This window comes from Sitophilus oryzae, unplaced genomic scaffold, assembly GCF_002938485.1.
Source record: "Sitophilus oryzae breed Bouriz unplaced genomic scaffold, Soryzae_2.0 scaffold_1576_pilon_pilon, whole genome shotgun sequence".
In the NCBI taxonomy this organism is placed as follows: domain Eukaryota; kingdom Metazoa; phylum Arthropoda; class Insecta; order Coleoptera; family Curculionidae; genus Sitophilus; species Sitophilus oryzae.
The window spans coordinates 1,785,366-1,802,129 of record NW_022146254.1 but is presented as its reverse complement, the minus strand read 5'-3'; the positions used below and the strand labels follow the sequence as shown (position 1 = coordinate 1,802,129).

General features: G+C 31.9%; 1 protein-coding gene across 1 annotated transcript in view; it reads right to left on the bottom strand.

Moving 5' to 3' along the window:
• Positions 1 to 1,713: 1,713 nt before the first annotated feature.
• LOC115879159 (protein yellow) overlaps positions 1,714 to 16,764 on the bottom strand; it is a 38,596-nt gene continuing 23,545 nt past the window's right edge. The window contains exons 3-6 of the mRNA XM_030895844.1: positions 12,491 to 12,633; positions 7,838 to 8,011; positions 6,280 to 6,534; positions 1,714 to 3,080 (exon numbers count right to left, since the gene is read on the bottom strand). Coding sequence (XP_030751704.1) covers positions 2,538 to 3,080; positions 6,280 to 6,534; positions 7,838 to 8,011; positions 12,491 to 12,633 — 1,115 coding nt within the window. The 3' untranslated portion in view covers positions 1,714 to 2,537. The remainder of the gene's footprint in view (positions 3,081 to 6,279; positions 6,535 to 7,837; positions 8,012 to 12,490; positions 12,634 to 16,764) is intronic.

Sequence of the window (16,764 nt, the reverse complement as noted above, 5' to 3'; positions counted from 1 at the left end):
ATAAGAAATATCGAAAAAATCGTTTGATACGAAAATATCGTAAACCCTGTCCTATTAACGTGACTGTGCTACTCAGTAATATCAAAAATAAATAATAAATAGGTCAACATAATCTGTAAAGTTATCGCATTTATAAGTTAATATTTTTAATATCTAAGGTTATTGCAATAATGAACAAATTAAACAAAATCGGGAAAAAAACAATTCGTTTAATATTGTAGTGAATATTTTTCCATCGGAATATCGGACTTAAGCTTGATTTTCATGAATCCGTTGTCCGACGATACGATGATACGATATTAATTTTATTGGTTGAATTTAAAGGCTTCGATTGGTTAACCGTTTCTAACCAATCGAAATCTAAACAAATAACAAATAAAATAAAATTAATATCGTATCAACGTCTCGTCGGATTACCGATGCATGAAAATCAAGCTTTACTCTGCGAAAAGAATATGACGGCACAAAATTCCTACGCACTTTTTAAAATCAATGATAATATTATTTTTCACAAAGAAACGTCCGAAATTCAGGTGTTCCAACAGTAAATTGTATGTTCTGTCATTTTTTGGATGTCGTTTGTCGAAATCTTGGACAGACCCCCGACACCTTGGACAGACATTACGAACAAATCAATCATAATTATAAAGAAAAAAATTAAAATCTCTTGCATTTTATAAAATATATATACAGGGTGTCCCAGCCTGAGCGTGCATTAGAAGTTTCTAGAGAACTACAATACCTAGATCGGAGAGATTTTTTGCACATCATTGTTTTACAACGAGATCTATCGATTAAAAATATTTTCAATATGGCGGCACTTCCGGAATTACCGGATGTCGACTGCAACTTTCTTATTTTAAATGGGAGCCCCCATTTTTTATTACATACTTAAATTCTCTGTAAATTTTTATGAATTTTGATATTAAACACTCTATACCTAACATTAACCGTTTTTGAGAAAAAAAATATTTAAAATTTTTGAACGAAAAAAACTGCCTGTCAAAAATATGTGTATAGTCTAAACGTCAAATTTAGTGATTACCATAGCCACTGTGCTATATAGAGGAAACAGCCACATGTCTATTTAAAAAATTAAATTGTTCGAATGTCATATAATAATGGCCGCAGCTGTCATGGAATTTGAAAAAAATTATTTATGATAATTTTTTAATCGCTCAATTCCATGACAGCTACCGCCATTATTATATGACATTTGAACAATTTAATTTTTCAAATAGATAGGTACATGTCTTCTCTTTATGTCACAGTAGCTGTGGTAATCACTAAATTTGATTTTTGCGCTATACAATGTTTTTTGACAGGTAATTTTATTCGTCCAAAAATTTTATTTTTTTTTTTCTCAAAAACGGTTAATGTTAGGTATAGAGTGTTAACATCAATATCCATAGAATTTTACAGAGAATTTAAGTATGTAATAAAAAATGGGGGCATCTATTTATAATAAGAAAATTGCTGTCAACTTTCGGTATTTCTGGAAATGCCGCCATTTTGAAAATACTTTTAATCGATAGATCTCGTTGTGAAACGATGATGTGCAAAAAATCTCCGATCTAGATATTTTGGTTCTCTAGAAACTTCTAATGGACGCTCAGCCTGGGACACCCTGTATATCTAATACCGTATGATCGAGAAAAAACGGCGTCAGCGATGGCTATGGAATGAAGATCGCTGTCATTTTAAATGTAAATTTATATGGGAAATGTCATTGATGTTCATTTCCCAGCCAACTGGACGCCGTTTTTTTTCGATCATACGGTATAATTCTATCATATACCATCCAGGACACTTGCGTGGTCTGTATTTTAACGCATGCGGCAGAGAGATAAATGACCGGTTGACAGACAGAGAGACAAAAGATGAAAAACGGCACACAATGTTGTCGGTTTTTACCTGGGTAAGAAAATGTGTGTAGAAAAAATAAACTATTTTAAAAAGTTCCATGAATACTAAATATAATATTTTGCTGTGTAAAACGAGTAACTAATTGTGACAAATATATTTTCAATCCTAGATGCAACATTTTTCATAAACGCCTACTTGTGCGGTTTAAGATTTTGATGCAGAAATGAAAATCCGGCAATACCGAATAGAAGAAATGTGTCAACCTAACTTTTATCTCTTTTTAATACATTTATTTGATTGTCATCACTGTCATACATGTTAAACTCAGGACCACGCTTTCAAGATGACCAAAATGGTATAGTCTGTTCAGTGAGAGGATAAATCACAGAGACAGTTCTGTCAGCCATTTTAATTCAATGGTAAATTATATGTTTTGATGTCGTCTGTCAAAATTCCTGATTCGTTGGAGAGACACATTATTTCAGTATCCATTTTTTTTAAATTAACTTAATAAGCAACGAACCTTTTTTATTTATGTTTTTGTCAATAAATAATTTAAGATTTAAATTCGTCTAATGGAATTGTAAAACAAAAGGCCGAGTATAGTATATCACGTAACGTCACAATGAAGATTATAACAGCTTTGACTCCTTCACAGTCATTTTATTAAACTACCTGGTTAACGATAATATTAACCCTGCTGTTAATACAATCACATTAAAGGTGAATGCACTTGCAGATCCGGAAGTTCTGGATTTGATTTTATCTCCTCCTCCTAACTTATTGGTAATTTTATTCATTATTTCTGGATCAGGACTAAACTTGGCAGCACATGCAGTACCTTTAATGGCATCGGGTACTTTAGCTGTCATTATTCTGAAGTTGTAATCATTCTTGTCCAGAGCACTGTACATAAATATAGGCAAACGATCAGACAGTACCCACAGATTTCCTTCATTATCGACTTTTACGTCGTTAGGGAAGATCATGGTTTCGTTGTCCATATAAATTCTTCCTTGGGATTCCATGGTGTACTTGGGGTTTGTAGTACGCCAGCAAGCAACAGCGTTAAGGTTGACCAGAGCGTAAAACAGTACCCCTGTTTTCTTGTCTACAAATGCTGCGCCACTTTGACTTTTGGGACCTCGACTGCCTAGGTGTTTAAACTCGTAGTACTTGCTGGAATTGGTGGCTAAAGATTCGTCTCGCAGTACCTGAAATGTGATTGAAAAGAACGAATTAGCTAGCAAAATGTATATGCTTATCATCTTGATTTTCTTAAAAAAATCAGATGGCATTTATATCACAATTTATAGCTATGAAGAAAGAGCATTGAATATTTATATAAAATGTTCATCTCCCATTTCAATTAATCCTAAAATTTTAAGAAACGCCAAAAAACTTTTTTTTTCAGTTTTTCGATTTTCTTATAGCGCCATATTTTATTTTCTTTTATTTTTTTGGGATAGCTTAACTAACGTCAGAAAAAAATAAAATTGAAATCTTCAATTTTCGGTTTTCTCGAATAACTCTGGAACTACAATGTATCTTAACGGACTATTGTTAGTATACAGTGTGGTCAATGTAAAAATAAGTAAAAAAGTTGTATAAATGTATGTCCTGAAATGGGCTTAGTTTTGGAGATACTGGGTATAGAAGTTTCATTTTTATTTCGATTTTTTCCAAATAATTTCTGAAGTAAGGTCAATATTTGGATGAAAATTGTTTTTTGGGAGTTTTTTAACATGAGAAATTTGATTTTGATGTCAATATGACTTCTAGTTATAGAGGACGCCACGTACATATGTTTTAACTAGTCTGAAGGCCAATAACTTTTCGTCCGTACCTGTATAAAACTACTAAATAAAAATATATATATTTACGACGTTTTTTATGCAAAAAAGGTCTCTTGCTAAAAATCGCTTCGAGTAATGGTTATCGAGATATTTGGAATAATCTAATTTCACTATCAATACCTGTCATGATTGACATAAATTAAACATGTTCACTAAATAGCTACTAGACTGAGATCATAAATATGAAATGTTTTTGTGCCAAAAGTTCAAAGGAAAATGTTTCATCTTCATTTTTCGAAGAAATATTTATGGTTAATTTAAAAAAATAAATCTACTCAATATGTTTATTTTTTGTCAATAATGACTTGTATTGACTATTTTTATTCTAAATATCTTGAGAACGATTGCACGTAGCGATTTTTACCGAGAGATCTTTTTTTACGTAAGAAACGTCGAAAATGTATAATATGTATATTTCTTTACTCGGTAGTTTTTAGTAGTGGGAACTATCGAATGAATACTATCGAAACATTCGATAGTTGCAATTCATTCGAATAATTCGATAGTTAGTAAGAAAACATTCGTTGAAAACTATTCGAATAAAAATTATCGAATAGATCCGTCATCTGCCTTGAAATATTGTATTCTAGTAATTCGTCAGCAAAAACCATTCATTTATAAAATTCATTCATTTATGAAATTCATTTATTCGTCAGGATCGATTATAATAAAATATTAACTGAATTTTAGTTGTCGCCCGGCGACGTAGGTTTCTTTCCGAGAAACCCGACAGCGGTCGGTGGCAATGCTATGAAAGAAGCCGGCATCTTTGATTTTTTGCGGAGTCAGATATAGATTATTTTTTTTATTGAGGTGCTAGTATTTACACAGAAAATACATTATGAAGGGCGCTGTTGCCATATTGTGGTATTAGTTGATATTAGCAAAGAATATTATTGTTTGGCTTTAGAAGGGCTTTAGTTAGTTAGGGATAGTATGTCTATATATTCTGCATTTTTTTTATTAATATTCTGTTGTTACACTGCAATAATACTTGTTATTTTGGATGTAAGAAAATGATTTTTAATGTTTTTAAGCAAAGACTGGTTTAATAAATAATAATAACAGTAATAATTTGTTATACCTATTAACAACAAAATTTAAAATGATTTAATATAAATATTTTTTTAAGTAGTAGCAAAATATAAACAACAAATTAGATGTCAAAATTATTTATATTAGATCCTATTTAAAAATAATATAGTCTCTAAATTTTTGGCAACGTTGGTTTATTAAATAATAATAATTACAGAACTAATTTGTTATATTAACAACAAATTTTAAAATCATGAAATATAAACAATTATTAATTTTCTAAGCATGCAGTGTAATGGAACGAAAATATAAATAAAAAATTAGAAATCAAAATTATTTATATTAGGTGCTTTATATTACTATTTAAAAATTATATTTACTTTTACTGGCATTTACTTTAAAAAATAAATGAAACATTTCTTCGCAAAAAACTACATGTAAGAGAATTAGCATAAACAAAATACAAACATCGTTAACTTTTTTTTTAAACTGGCACGTGTAAAACTTTCATTTTGATTTTCTCACCCCATAGTTTGAGTTCGATAACCCCCCATTTACTTAACCACATTACTTAAATATGATTATTAAGTTCCAACTAATTCATATTATTAAAACATCTAAAATGCAAATATGTATTTTTAAAATTAATTGTAAGTTCATCTCATCTCTCTTAAAAATTGCTACTTCTCAAAATTTCCCAAAAAATAGACCATATACCATATAAAATTAAATAATTGAAAGATCGGACTACGGAAAACCACACAAATTTTCGGAAAAAATTTGACCACCTGCACATGCACACAATCGTCAATAAATAAAATTAAAAAATAACTACTATTTTAGTATTTTAACTATTTTAATAAATGCAAAAATAGCACAGTATTTATACGGCGAAGTTATAAAAATTTGGAAGAACTAATAATGCACTGACGCATACAAAAATCAAACGAATACTAAATTTCATTTATCAAAAGCATTCGATAGTCGTGGCGCAACGATAACCATTCTGTCGCACGGCGAGGTTGTCACATATGCTTTAGTATACAAATGAATGAATGATTTTATTCGAATAAAACCATTCGATAGTTGAAATCATTCATTCATTAACCATTCGATAGTCTAATTCATTCGATAGTTCCCATCGCTAGTAGTTTTATACAGGTACGGACGAAAAGTTATTAGTATTCAAACTAGTTAAAAAATATGTAGGTGGCGCTCTCTACAAGTAGAAGTCATATTGACATCAAAATCAAATTTTATCAAAAAGTCCCAGATACCAATTTTCATCCAAACATTGACGTTACTTCAGAAATTATTTGGAGAAAATTGAAATAAAAATAAAACTTCTACACCCTGTATCTCCGAAACTAAGCATTTTAGGACCGACGTTTCCGGAATAAAGTTCGGACCACCCCGTACATACTCGACGTGCTGTGATGATAATATGTGATGGTTGGTTGATTCTTATTTTTTTAATATCTTTAATGTTTTTACTTGATACATAATATCATATCCTACTTACTCGAGTACTAACTGAGAACTCATCAAACCCAGTCATGGGATGGAAAAAGAGAGTGCTATAACCATCTTTTTCGGGCCTTAAAGCTAATCCAAAAACTCCGTCAGTCCATTGGAACGGGATACCAGCAACGTTCATGTCACCAGCCAATGGGTTGATGTGGAAAAAGTTGTGAGTTACTTTCCAACTCTTGTTGTTTTTCCAGGAATACACTACTAATCCGGGACCACCTAAATCGGCTAAGTAGGCATAAGAATTCTAAAAATAATCATAAAAATATGTTATTTTAATATTTGAAAGACTCCATTATTATAATAAAGAACAAATTATAATAAGAACTAGTATGAAAACATAACAACTTAAAAGAACAACAAAGAATTGTTCAAGAAGAATAAATACTATACTATCTATAATCTACAAAAATTAAAAAGCAATTTTTAAGGCATATAGTGGTTCCTATTATCTAATATATTTTTTATAGCATTTAGTATAGACATATTAAACTTCTTCTGTGAGACGAACATAACCACGAATCAACTTTTAAAATTTCATCAAATTTAAAACTTCAAATTCAAAAATATTCCAAGTTAGTTAATATCAAACTCTTCATACTTAGGTTATAACATATTTCTACTACGTTTGGCCCCTTTTTGTAGATTTTTTTTTTGCTAGTTGCCAAACAGAACAGTCTTTCCAGAATATCCTTTTTGGCAATTTGATGTAACTAAAACTCATTCTGTTAATCAAGTGAAAGTCACATCAAAAGACTATAAAGAACATTTGTGTGAATAAAATGTACACCAATACAAAATGTTCTGCAATAAGAAACAAATCTAAAATCCAACCAAACTCTAATATGTAAATTAATTCTACATGAATTGTCATTATTCATTATAATCCTTGCCGAGTTTTCCTTGCCCGGAAAATAAAATAAAAACTCGGCCATAAAACTCGGCAAGGAAAATCAAACAACCGAAATTTCTAGAAGGATCAAACTCGGATGGGCAGCTTTTGGTAAACTTAACTTTATATTCAAAAGCAAAATCCCAAATAGTCTAAAAAGAGACGTTTACAACAAATGCGTCTTGCCTGTCATGACCTATGGTTTGGAGACTATGACGATGACGGCACGAAGTGTGAACAGGTTGCGAGTGAGCCAAAGAGCTATGGAAAGTGCCATGATGGGTATCAGTCTTCGCGACCACATTAGAAATGAAGACATTCGCCGACAGACGAGGATAACGGACATTGTAGAGAGGATAGCTAACTCTAAATGGTCTTGGGCAGGACACTTGGCCAGACAGTCCGAGGAAAGATGGGCAAAAAGACTTCTTTGCTGGAGGCCACGCTTAGCAAAACGCCTAGTCGGCCGACCTCCTAAAAGATGGACTGATGATATCCAAACCGTAGCCGGTAAGAACTGGATGTGGAGAGCACCACTGCAGCATTCTGCAGTGGACGAGTAATGGCTGAGAGGAAGAAGAAGAATTATAATCCTAAAAGCAATCTTACTTAGAATGACCTATCACTGACCAAAATTTAATTATAGCTAGATACTCACATGACAATCTTCATCCTCTACTGCAATATTAGCGAAGAAGGAATCTTCTGTTTTCTGTTCCGCAGGAATTTCGTATGTTCTTAAAAGAGCATCATTGGTCAGATCATAAACTAATAAACTTGTGTTCTTGAACCATTTTTCGTCGCCAACTTTCTCTTCCGTTTCTAGGAGTCCCTAAAATATGTTTAAAAGTCTATTGTTCAGATGTGATTCAGACATTGCATACAAAATACACTCACCGGCACGAAAAACGGACACCTTAAAATTTTCATGTATTTTAAAGTTGTATATGTTGTGTTCTAGTGGACTAATTTTCATGGTTTTTTAAGGTTTGGATAGCTAAATTATTTCACTTATTAGCATATCTTTCTAAATTAAAAATGAAAGTTGCTATCTGTCAATTATACGAGCGAAAACAAAATGTTGATATTTTGGTGAAAGTTTGAAACACCCTGTGGAGTACGTTAACGAAGCAAGCAATTTAAAAATAATTTTATCATTTAGATGTATTTTTTCTCGATAGTTTATTTTTTAATTCATCTCAATACGTTTAATTTTTTTGGAGATATACGTTTTTGAAGTATTTGACAACATTTTTTCGTATCTATTATTTTCATTAACAGCATACATTTGCTTTCGTCCTAGCCAACAGACCTACAAAACATATACATATTTATGGTTTATGTAATACCACTTTGAAGAATCATATTATTATTGTGTGTTGGCCAGTTACTCTAGCAGATATAGTTTTAAGTCCAAAAGTTGATCTCTACCATGATCAATTAAAGCAGCAACAGCCGATATATCAGAACTTAAAACCATCTCTACTAGAGTAAACGTCAATAAACAATAATAATATGCCTTTTCAATAACAGTTACATTACAAAAACAATGAACATTATTTTATAAGTGTGTTGATGAAGACTTGTTGATGACACCTTACTGTCTTATTCAAAAGCGAATATCTCCACAAAATAAAGCTATTGAGATGAATAAAAAAACATACTATATAGAAAAGACGTGTCTAGATGACAAAATTGTTTTTAAAATCCTTGCTTTGTAAACATATTCCATAGGGTGTTTCAAACTTTCCCCAAAATATCAACATTTTGTTTTCCCTCGTATAATTTACAGATGGAAACTTTCATTTTTAATTTAGAGAGAGATACTAAAAGTCAAATATTTTAACTACAAATTGCTTAAAAATCATCAAAATCGGCCTACTAGAACAAAATATATTAAACTTTAAAATACATCTAAATTTTAAGGTGTCCGTTTTTCGTCCCTTCATTCATTAGGCAAAAGCTAACGTTGAAACGTATATTAATGAATAATAATAATTTAATTTAACAGTAAACAAAGTAAGTTTGAATGCATTGTATGTTTTCTTGTCCAATTCATTATGTAACTTGTTAAAAATTAAAAACATAATAAAAAATTCTGACCTTGAACATCATATCAAAAAAATATAGTGAAAATGGCTTTGCACACAGTCTTTTAACAATCTAATTCTATCATAATAATTTTCCATAAAAACTAGTTTATCTGTCATCGTCCAAAGACTTTTTCAACATAAAAAATGTTTTGGAAATATCAGATCCGACATTACTACATACTAGAAAACCGCAGAAGTACTTGAAAAATTGCCAACCTTGATCATTTCTAATAAACAATTGTAATTGTTATGCCTCATGAAAACCAATAACGAATATCATAAATAACAAAATAAATAACTAGTATTCGAAAGAAATTATAAAGGTAAAAAAATAAAAATCAGTATTTATTATCAACATAAAATATTTAATAATTGCTATAAACATACAGTGTGTCAATTTTAAAACTTCCCACCCTTAATATCTTTCTTGCAGTTAAAAGTATGAAAAATTGGAAAGACACATCAATTTTATTTGTAAGGGGGACACTTTAAATTAATATTGTTAGCCTTTTTCTTTTAACCTCCTAGGAAGGGGAGATGTCACCCTTACAATCTTAAATGGGAATGGGGGTCAAGTGGCACATCGTCTTAAAGGGCGTTTATTTATCTTTTCAGTGGTATCCTAATTTGTTGCTTTTTGTCGAGTGGTTTCCGAATAATCACGTTTCAAAGTTCCAGAAACAATTAAACATGCCTGCATTGAGATTGTGGTTTTCAGTCTAGTGTTTACACAAAAATGATTGCAATGGATCTCCTTATAGTACAAAAGATTAGAAGATCACATTACATCACTTACACCCTATCTTATAAGTTGTTTAGAATGTTGTCCATTTTCCTGTTAACAATAATAAAGTGTGTTTTCAAACTCCTCCCTAACATTTCGGAAAACTTCACCGGGAATTGACCGGCATTCTGCGGTAATTCGCCTTTTAAGATCATCAATATCAGTAGGTTGTGTTCTATAAACAATGGATTTAAGATGTCCCAAAGAAAGAAATCTAAGGGTGTTAAATCCGGTGATCTTGGAAGCCATTCAATTGGTCCCCTTCTGCCAATCCATGTACCCGGAAATCTCTCGTTTAACCACTGTCGGATCGGAAGAAAGTAATAAGGTGGAGCCACCGTCCTGCTGGAATGTTAACAAATCCTCCTGTATAACTGATTAGAGGTTGCCACTCATTCGAATTTAAGAAAATAAACGTTAATGTTTTTGATGTTTTCTGTTTGTTAGTATTTCGACCCCCCTAAAAAACTATAATTGCTACGCCCATGTTTCCACCTAATCTTCTAATTATTTGTACTACAAGGAGATCCATTGCAATATTTTTTTATAAACACTAGCCTGAAAACTATAATTTCAATGCAGGCATGTTTAATTGTTTCTGCAAGTTTCAAACGCGATTATTCGGAAACCTCTGGACAAAAAGCAACAAAGTAGGATACCACTGAAAAGAGAATTAAACGTCCTTTAAAACGATGTGCCACTTGACCCCCATTCCCATTTAAAATTGTAAGGGTAACATCTACCCCTCCTGAAGGGTTAAAAGGAAAAGGCTAAAAATATTAATTCAAAGTGTCTTTCCGATTTTTCATATTTTTAACTGCAAGAAAGTTATTAAGGGTGGGAAGTTTTAAAATTGACACACTGTATAAATTGAATGAAATAACTAATAATTAATATCTTATAACAACTCAATAAAAAATAAATTAACTGACTAAAACATGATTATAATTAATACACTTCTTGTGTATATTCTTGTAATCATTAGAAATGTGGAATTGAATAATTTTGAAATAAAAGAACATAAGTAGCAATCTGGAGATTAAGGATCAGTTGCAAATGAACCAGATTTAATAATTTGTTGATGGTATACTACTCAAAGATATTTAAACTCGGTTAGGTTAGGTTGAGTTTAAATATCTTTGTATACTACTACATATAACGGTTCGCCAAACGCGCGTTTCTTCATCAAAATAAAATAATGTTTTGATGTGTTGTGGACAACTAGTGTGCTATTTTGCTGTTGTACGCCAAATATTCCAACTTACACTGTATTATTATTTTTATGCAGATAGAATTTTGATATTTTAATAATTCAACCTATTTACAGTGAAAAGTGGCGCTATATTTAGTACAGAACAGAAAAGTATACGAAAAAAGAGATAAAAAATCGTTTTAACAAAATATAATTTCTTTTGACCAAAGATGGATTGCAGAAAAATGGTATAAACAATTAGTTGCAGCTGCGAGCTTCGATCAATCATGAAACAGCAACAGTCTGCTCTAGTCATTTCTAGTGAGCATAGACTTAAAAAAATGTAACAGCGTGTTCCATTTAATTTTTGGAGATTTTTGATCCTTATAATAATATTTTTTTAAGACCATGAGCAATTACCAACAAAGTTGTGGCAGGTCATAAAAAATTAACACAACTAAAAGAAATAATAAAGAAAAAAAATTTCCTAAAACATAGATGGTTTTGAAAAACCTTAATATTTTGTGTACACTTTTGATGAAACAGTAATAAATAATTATTTGTCTTTATAATAAAATGTTTTATTTTGTCTCCATGGGAAAAACTGTAAACATTTAAACACATTGATAAACTTATAACCCAACTAATAACAAACTTGTATAGTTCTTGGTTCATTATTACCCCATTTAAAAAATATTTTTACATTTACCCCAAAATAGGACAATATTTGATTTTCCTATGGGGTAAATGTATTGTATTGTATTGTATCGAATTGACTAAGAGTGGGTCCCATGGGACCCTCCATTGCGGCCGCGAGGGCCTATTGTGGCTCACTTTCTACAAGCTCTTTAATATACAAAGAGCGTTAAAGTTCACCCTCAAGACCCAGCCTTTTAACATAGGCCGTTATGTCCGAGGGTGATATGTCTCCTAGGTCTGATAGGTCTAGCATGGGTTTGCCAAACATCTCAAACCTGGTCCTGCCCCCAGCGGAGTAAATGTAAACAAGTTTTTTTTGGAATCTGTTGGAAATTTCTCAACCATCAAAGTACCTATTAAGTAAAGAGAAGAATTTTGAGTGCAAACGTCAAAGTTTCAAAGCTATACTTTGTTAAAATTATTTTTGTTAAAATCGTTTACCATTTTTCCAACTAACCCTAGTTACATTGCAAGATGCAATAAAAAAACTGTATTAACAAATATTTTTGAGTTCTCTCTCTATGTAATTCAGTGAGTGCTTACCTCTATACCAGTATCCAGAACCCATAATCTACCGCACTGATCTGCTCTGATTCTAAAGGGAGATATTATTTCCGGTACACCACCATAAAGGGCGTGGGCAGTCCAGTTAGGATAGGGTTTCAGCTTAGGTGAATCCTTGGGTGCTATAAAAAAACAAATCAAACATATTATATATGTTAATCAAAATATTGTAGGTCTCTGTAAATTTTAGTTATACAGTGTGTCAATTTTAAAACTTCCCACCCTTAATATCTTTCTTGCAGTTGTTGTAAATATAAAAAAATTGGAAAGACACCTCAATTTTACTTGTTAAGGGGACGTTTTAAATGAATATTTTTAGCCTTTTTCTTTTAACCCCCTAGGAAGGGGTTTCATCTTTCTTAAAATCACCTTTACAATCTTAAATGGGAATGGGGGTCAAGTGGCACATAGTTTTAAAGGGCGTTTAATTCTCTTTTCAGTGGTATCCTACTTTATTGCTTTTTATCGAGAGGTTTCCGAATAATCGCGTTTCAAAGTTGCAGAAACAATTAAACGTGCCTGCATTGAGATTTTGGTTTTCAGGTTAGTGTTTACACAAAAGTTATTGCAATGGATCTCCTGTAGTACAAATGATTAGAAGATTAGGTTCAAACATCTCCCAAACATTTCGGAAAACTTCACCGGGAATTGACTGGCATTCTGCTGTAATTTAAGATCATCAATGTCAGTAGATTGTGTTTTATAAACAATGGATTTAAGATGTCCCCCCACAAATACAAAAGTCTAAGTGATCTCGAAAGCCATTCAATTGGTCTCCTTCTGCCAATCCATGTACCCGGAAATCTCTTGTTTAACCACTGTCGGACCGCAAAAAAATAATGAGCTATAGCACCGTCCTGCTGGAATGTTAACAAATCCTCCTGTGAAACTGATTAGAGGTTGCCACTCATTCGAATTTGAGAAAGGAAACGTTAATGTTTATGATGTTTTCTGTTTATTAATATTTCGAATTTCGACCCCCTAGAAAAATGTAATGGCTACGTCCTTGTTATCACCTAATCTTCTAGTCATTTGTACTACAAGAACATCTACTGCAATAATTTTTATGTAAACACACTAGCCTGAAACCCAAAATCTCAATGCAGGCATGTTTAATTGTTTCTGCAACTTTGAAACGCGATTATTCGGAAATATCTGGACAAAAAGCAACAAAGTAGGATACCACTGAAAAGAGAATTAAATACCCTTTAAAACGATGTGCCACTTGACCCCCATTCCTATTTAAGATTGCAAGGGTGACATCTACCTTTCCTAAGGGGTTGAAAGAAAAAAGCCAAAAATATTATTTTAAAGTGTCCCCCTTACTAATAAAATTGACGTGTTTTTCCGATTTTTCATATTTTTAACTGCTGCAAGAAAGATATTAAGGGTGGGAAGTTTTAAAATTAACACACTGTATAATAATAGCTCCCGTATATAGCGTTTAACGCCTAGGGTAGCAAGGTATAGCTTGCCAGGCTAGAGCCGTTTGGTATACAAGGAAGGCAATGTGGCTAGCACTACGCTTCAACCGCCTATTATTACCTCAGGATTGTGAATCCCAAGTACTCCCATTTAAGGGTGAGTCGACCTACGTACTCGAACTATTTTTATTTTAATAAAAATAGTCGGCTGATGAAATGCCGGCTGTAGGATCCGAACCCATAACCTAGAGATTGGTAGACGTGAGCTGTACCTCTACGCCACCGGGCACCTGTAAATTTACTTACAATGTAAATTTTACTTATACTAGTAACAAAGCTGACAGCTAATTTAGTATGTTGTTAATTATTGAATGATGGCTTCAAGAATATTTTGGATTTATGTTCCTTTTCTTCTAAAACATGCCGAAAATGAATAGTAAATACTACTAATTTTCTTTTGAAGTTCAAGAACATTTTTTTCATCGAAATCATTTTGGAACAGAAAAAAGTTTAAATATATTAGACTCTCTTCTGGAAAACGTATCAAGACATTTTATTACCTAAAATATATTGTAAAGAAAACTAGAAAATCACAATACGATCAATGTTCAAATTATATTTAATTAAATTAACAGAGTACACAGAACCTACATCCTAATGTCACTATTTGAGAGGCTGTACCAAAGTTTAAGGTATTTTTTGTATACTTTGGCTGCACAAAGCAAACAGCTTTAGATGTGCTAGAGCAAAAATATGCATTTATAAGAGATGAAGAGATGATAATAGACACCGTCATGATATAATTCATTGAGAATCGAGTTTAATCCGGTCAGAAATTGAGAAATTTATTGACACTCCTACATACAATAAAAAAGGACATGAAGAAACGCAACGTAAGAAGTTTTCTTACTGGCCTTGTACCAATAAACACTCTGTGTTACATACTTCTATTTGATTAAGACCTAAGAAGTTTTTTAAATCTCCTTCAAAAAAATAATTAATAGATTTAATCTTACAAAATACTTGATTAATATAATAAATTAACTAATCATTATAAAAAAATTATTAGGTGTTGATTTACATCATTACTCTATTTCTTTGTTTTACTCTAATTTGTACTCTAAAGTAGGTACAACCCAGTTTTGACTTTTTTGCTTGGAATGCGATTGTACGCACAAAATAAAGAAAATTTTAATGTTTTGTTTCCATGTTACTTACTCGTTATACTCGTTCAATATTTTTTTGACATTAAAAATAAAAACTTATATTAATATTTTTACAGTTGGGGGTTGGAACCTTTGGTGTTACACAGCAAAAAAAACACTAAATCACCACAATACACCAAAACACTTTTACTTTTACACTGGACGCGCGTTTCGCTAACCATGTTAGCATCATCAGCAGATGATTAAGACTGATTAATATTATCTAAATGTTTTTGATAGTCCTGGATATAGTATTCTACTCCCATCAGCTCTCTAGGCTATATTGCGTTTTAAGAAAAAAATGATCTTGGATAAACCACAGGCGTTATGTGTAGACAGAGCTTAATAACTTACGGAACGCTGGGCAACCCTGTATATGTCTGAAACAAATACCGTGTGAGTAGTTAGATCCGGCCTTCACAGTTATGAAAATATTCTCTTAATTAAAAAAGCAAAGTCAAACTAGATATTACTCGAAAGACAAGAAGAAAAATATAGCGGAATGCGACGTATCTCGACAGCGAAATGTTCATATGCTTAATTAACGACAACAACGCATAATAAACCAGAAGCTGGCGTAAAGTTAATCACATACGTATCTCGGAACTGTGTTAAGGCCACATCCCTGGGCGAAGTTTGAAAAGAAGTGATTTTACTGTAACACTTGTTGAATTTTCCCATAATTTAGCAACAATTATTTAGTACTATAACAAATAACAAAATATTATATTAAAATGCATATTGTTTATTAGTGGTTTTGTAACTAACCAGCTAAAACAATTTAATTATGATATTTATCAGAATTAATTGCAATTTCATTAATATATGTATATTATAATAAATTAATAAATAATTAATAAGTTACTTATTTCAATTCGCAGCTTAGTCGTTATATTATATGATTTGAAATGGAAATAAATATTGAAAAAAATCACGATGAAATATTGTATTCATTTGTAATTAGAACCAATGAGCACCTACCCCAGCATCCTTCTATCGATAGCAGAAAACTACTCTATCGAAAGATGCGTACAACTTTTCTTAGATAGGAACTATCAGAAACAGGAAATAGCCATTCGATAGTCAAGCAGCACTAAAAGCGATCAACTCAATAACCATCAGTTCGAAGTTGGTCAAATAATGCCTAGAGGGGCTGAACAAATTAGCCAAAGACAATAAAGTCCTCCTACTCTGGGTTCAATCTCACAGAAGAATAGAAGGCAATGAAAAAGCAAAAGATCTAGCTAGAAAAGGAGCGAACATTGCACTAACTGGACCAGAACCATTATGCTTCCCTAGCGGAAACCAGCTTAAAACTCAAGAACCTGGAAGACTCGATCCATAACCTGGAATGGAAATCCTCCAACGCAACGGTCTAAGACACTGGAATAGATTTCTCAGAAGTTACGACCGAGAAAAATTAGAGATTTTCCTTGATTTAAATAGAACAATTTTGGGATTTTCACGGGGTTTTTAACAGGAAGCTGTCTCCTCAACAAACACCACAAAAAGACTAAAATCTTTTAAATCTAAAATCTCTTTTCTTTCATATTTTTTCACTGTCATTAAACACCTTACATTACTTACCCTATAATCTAAGACGTATATCCGCCGTTGATTAAAG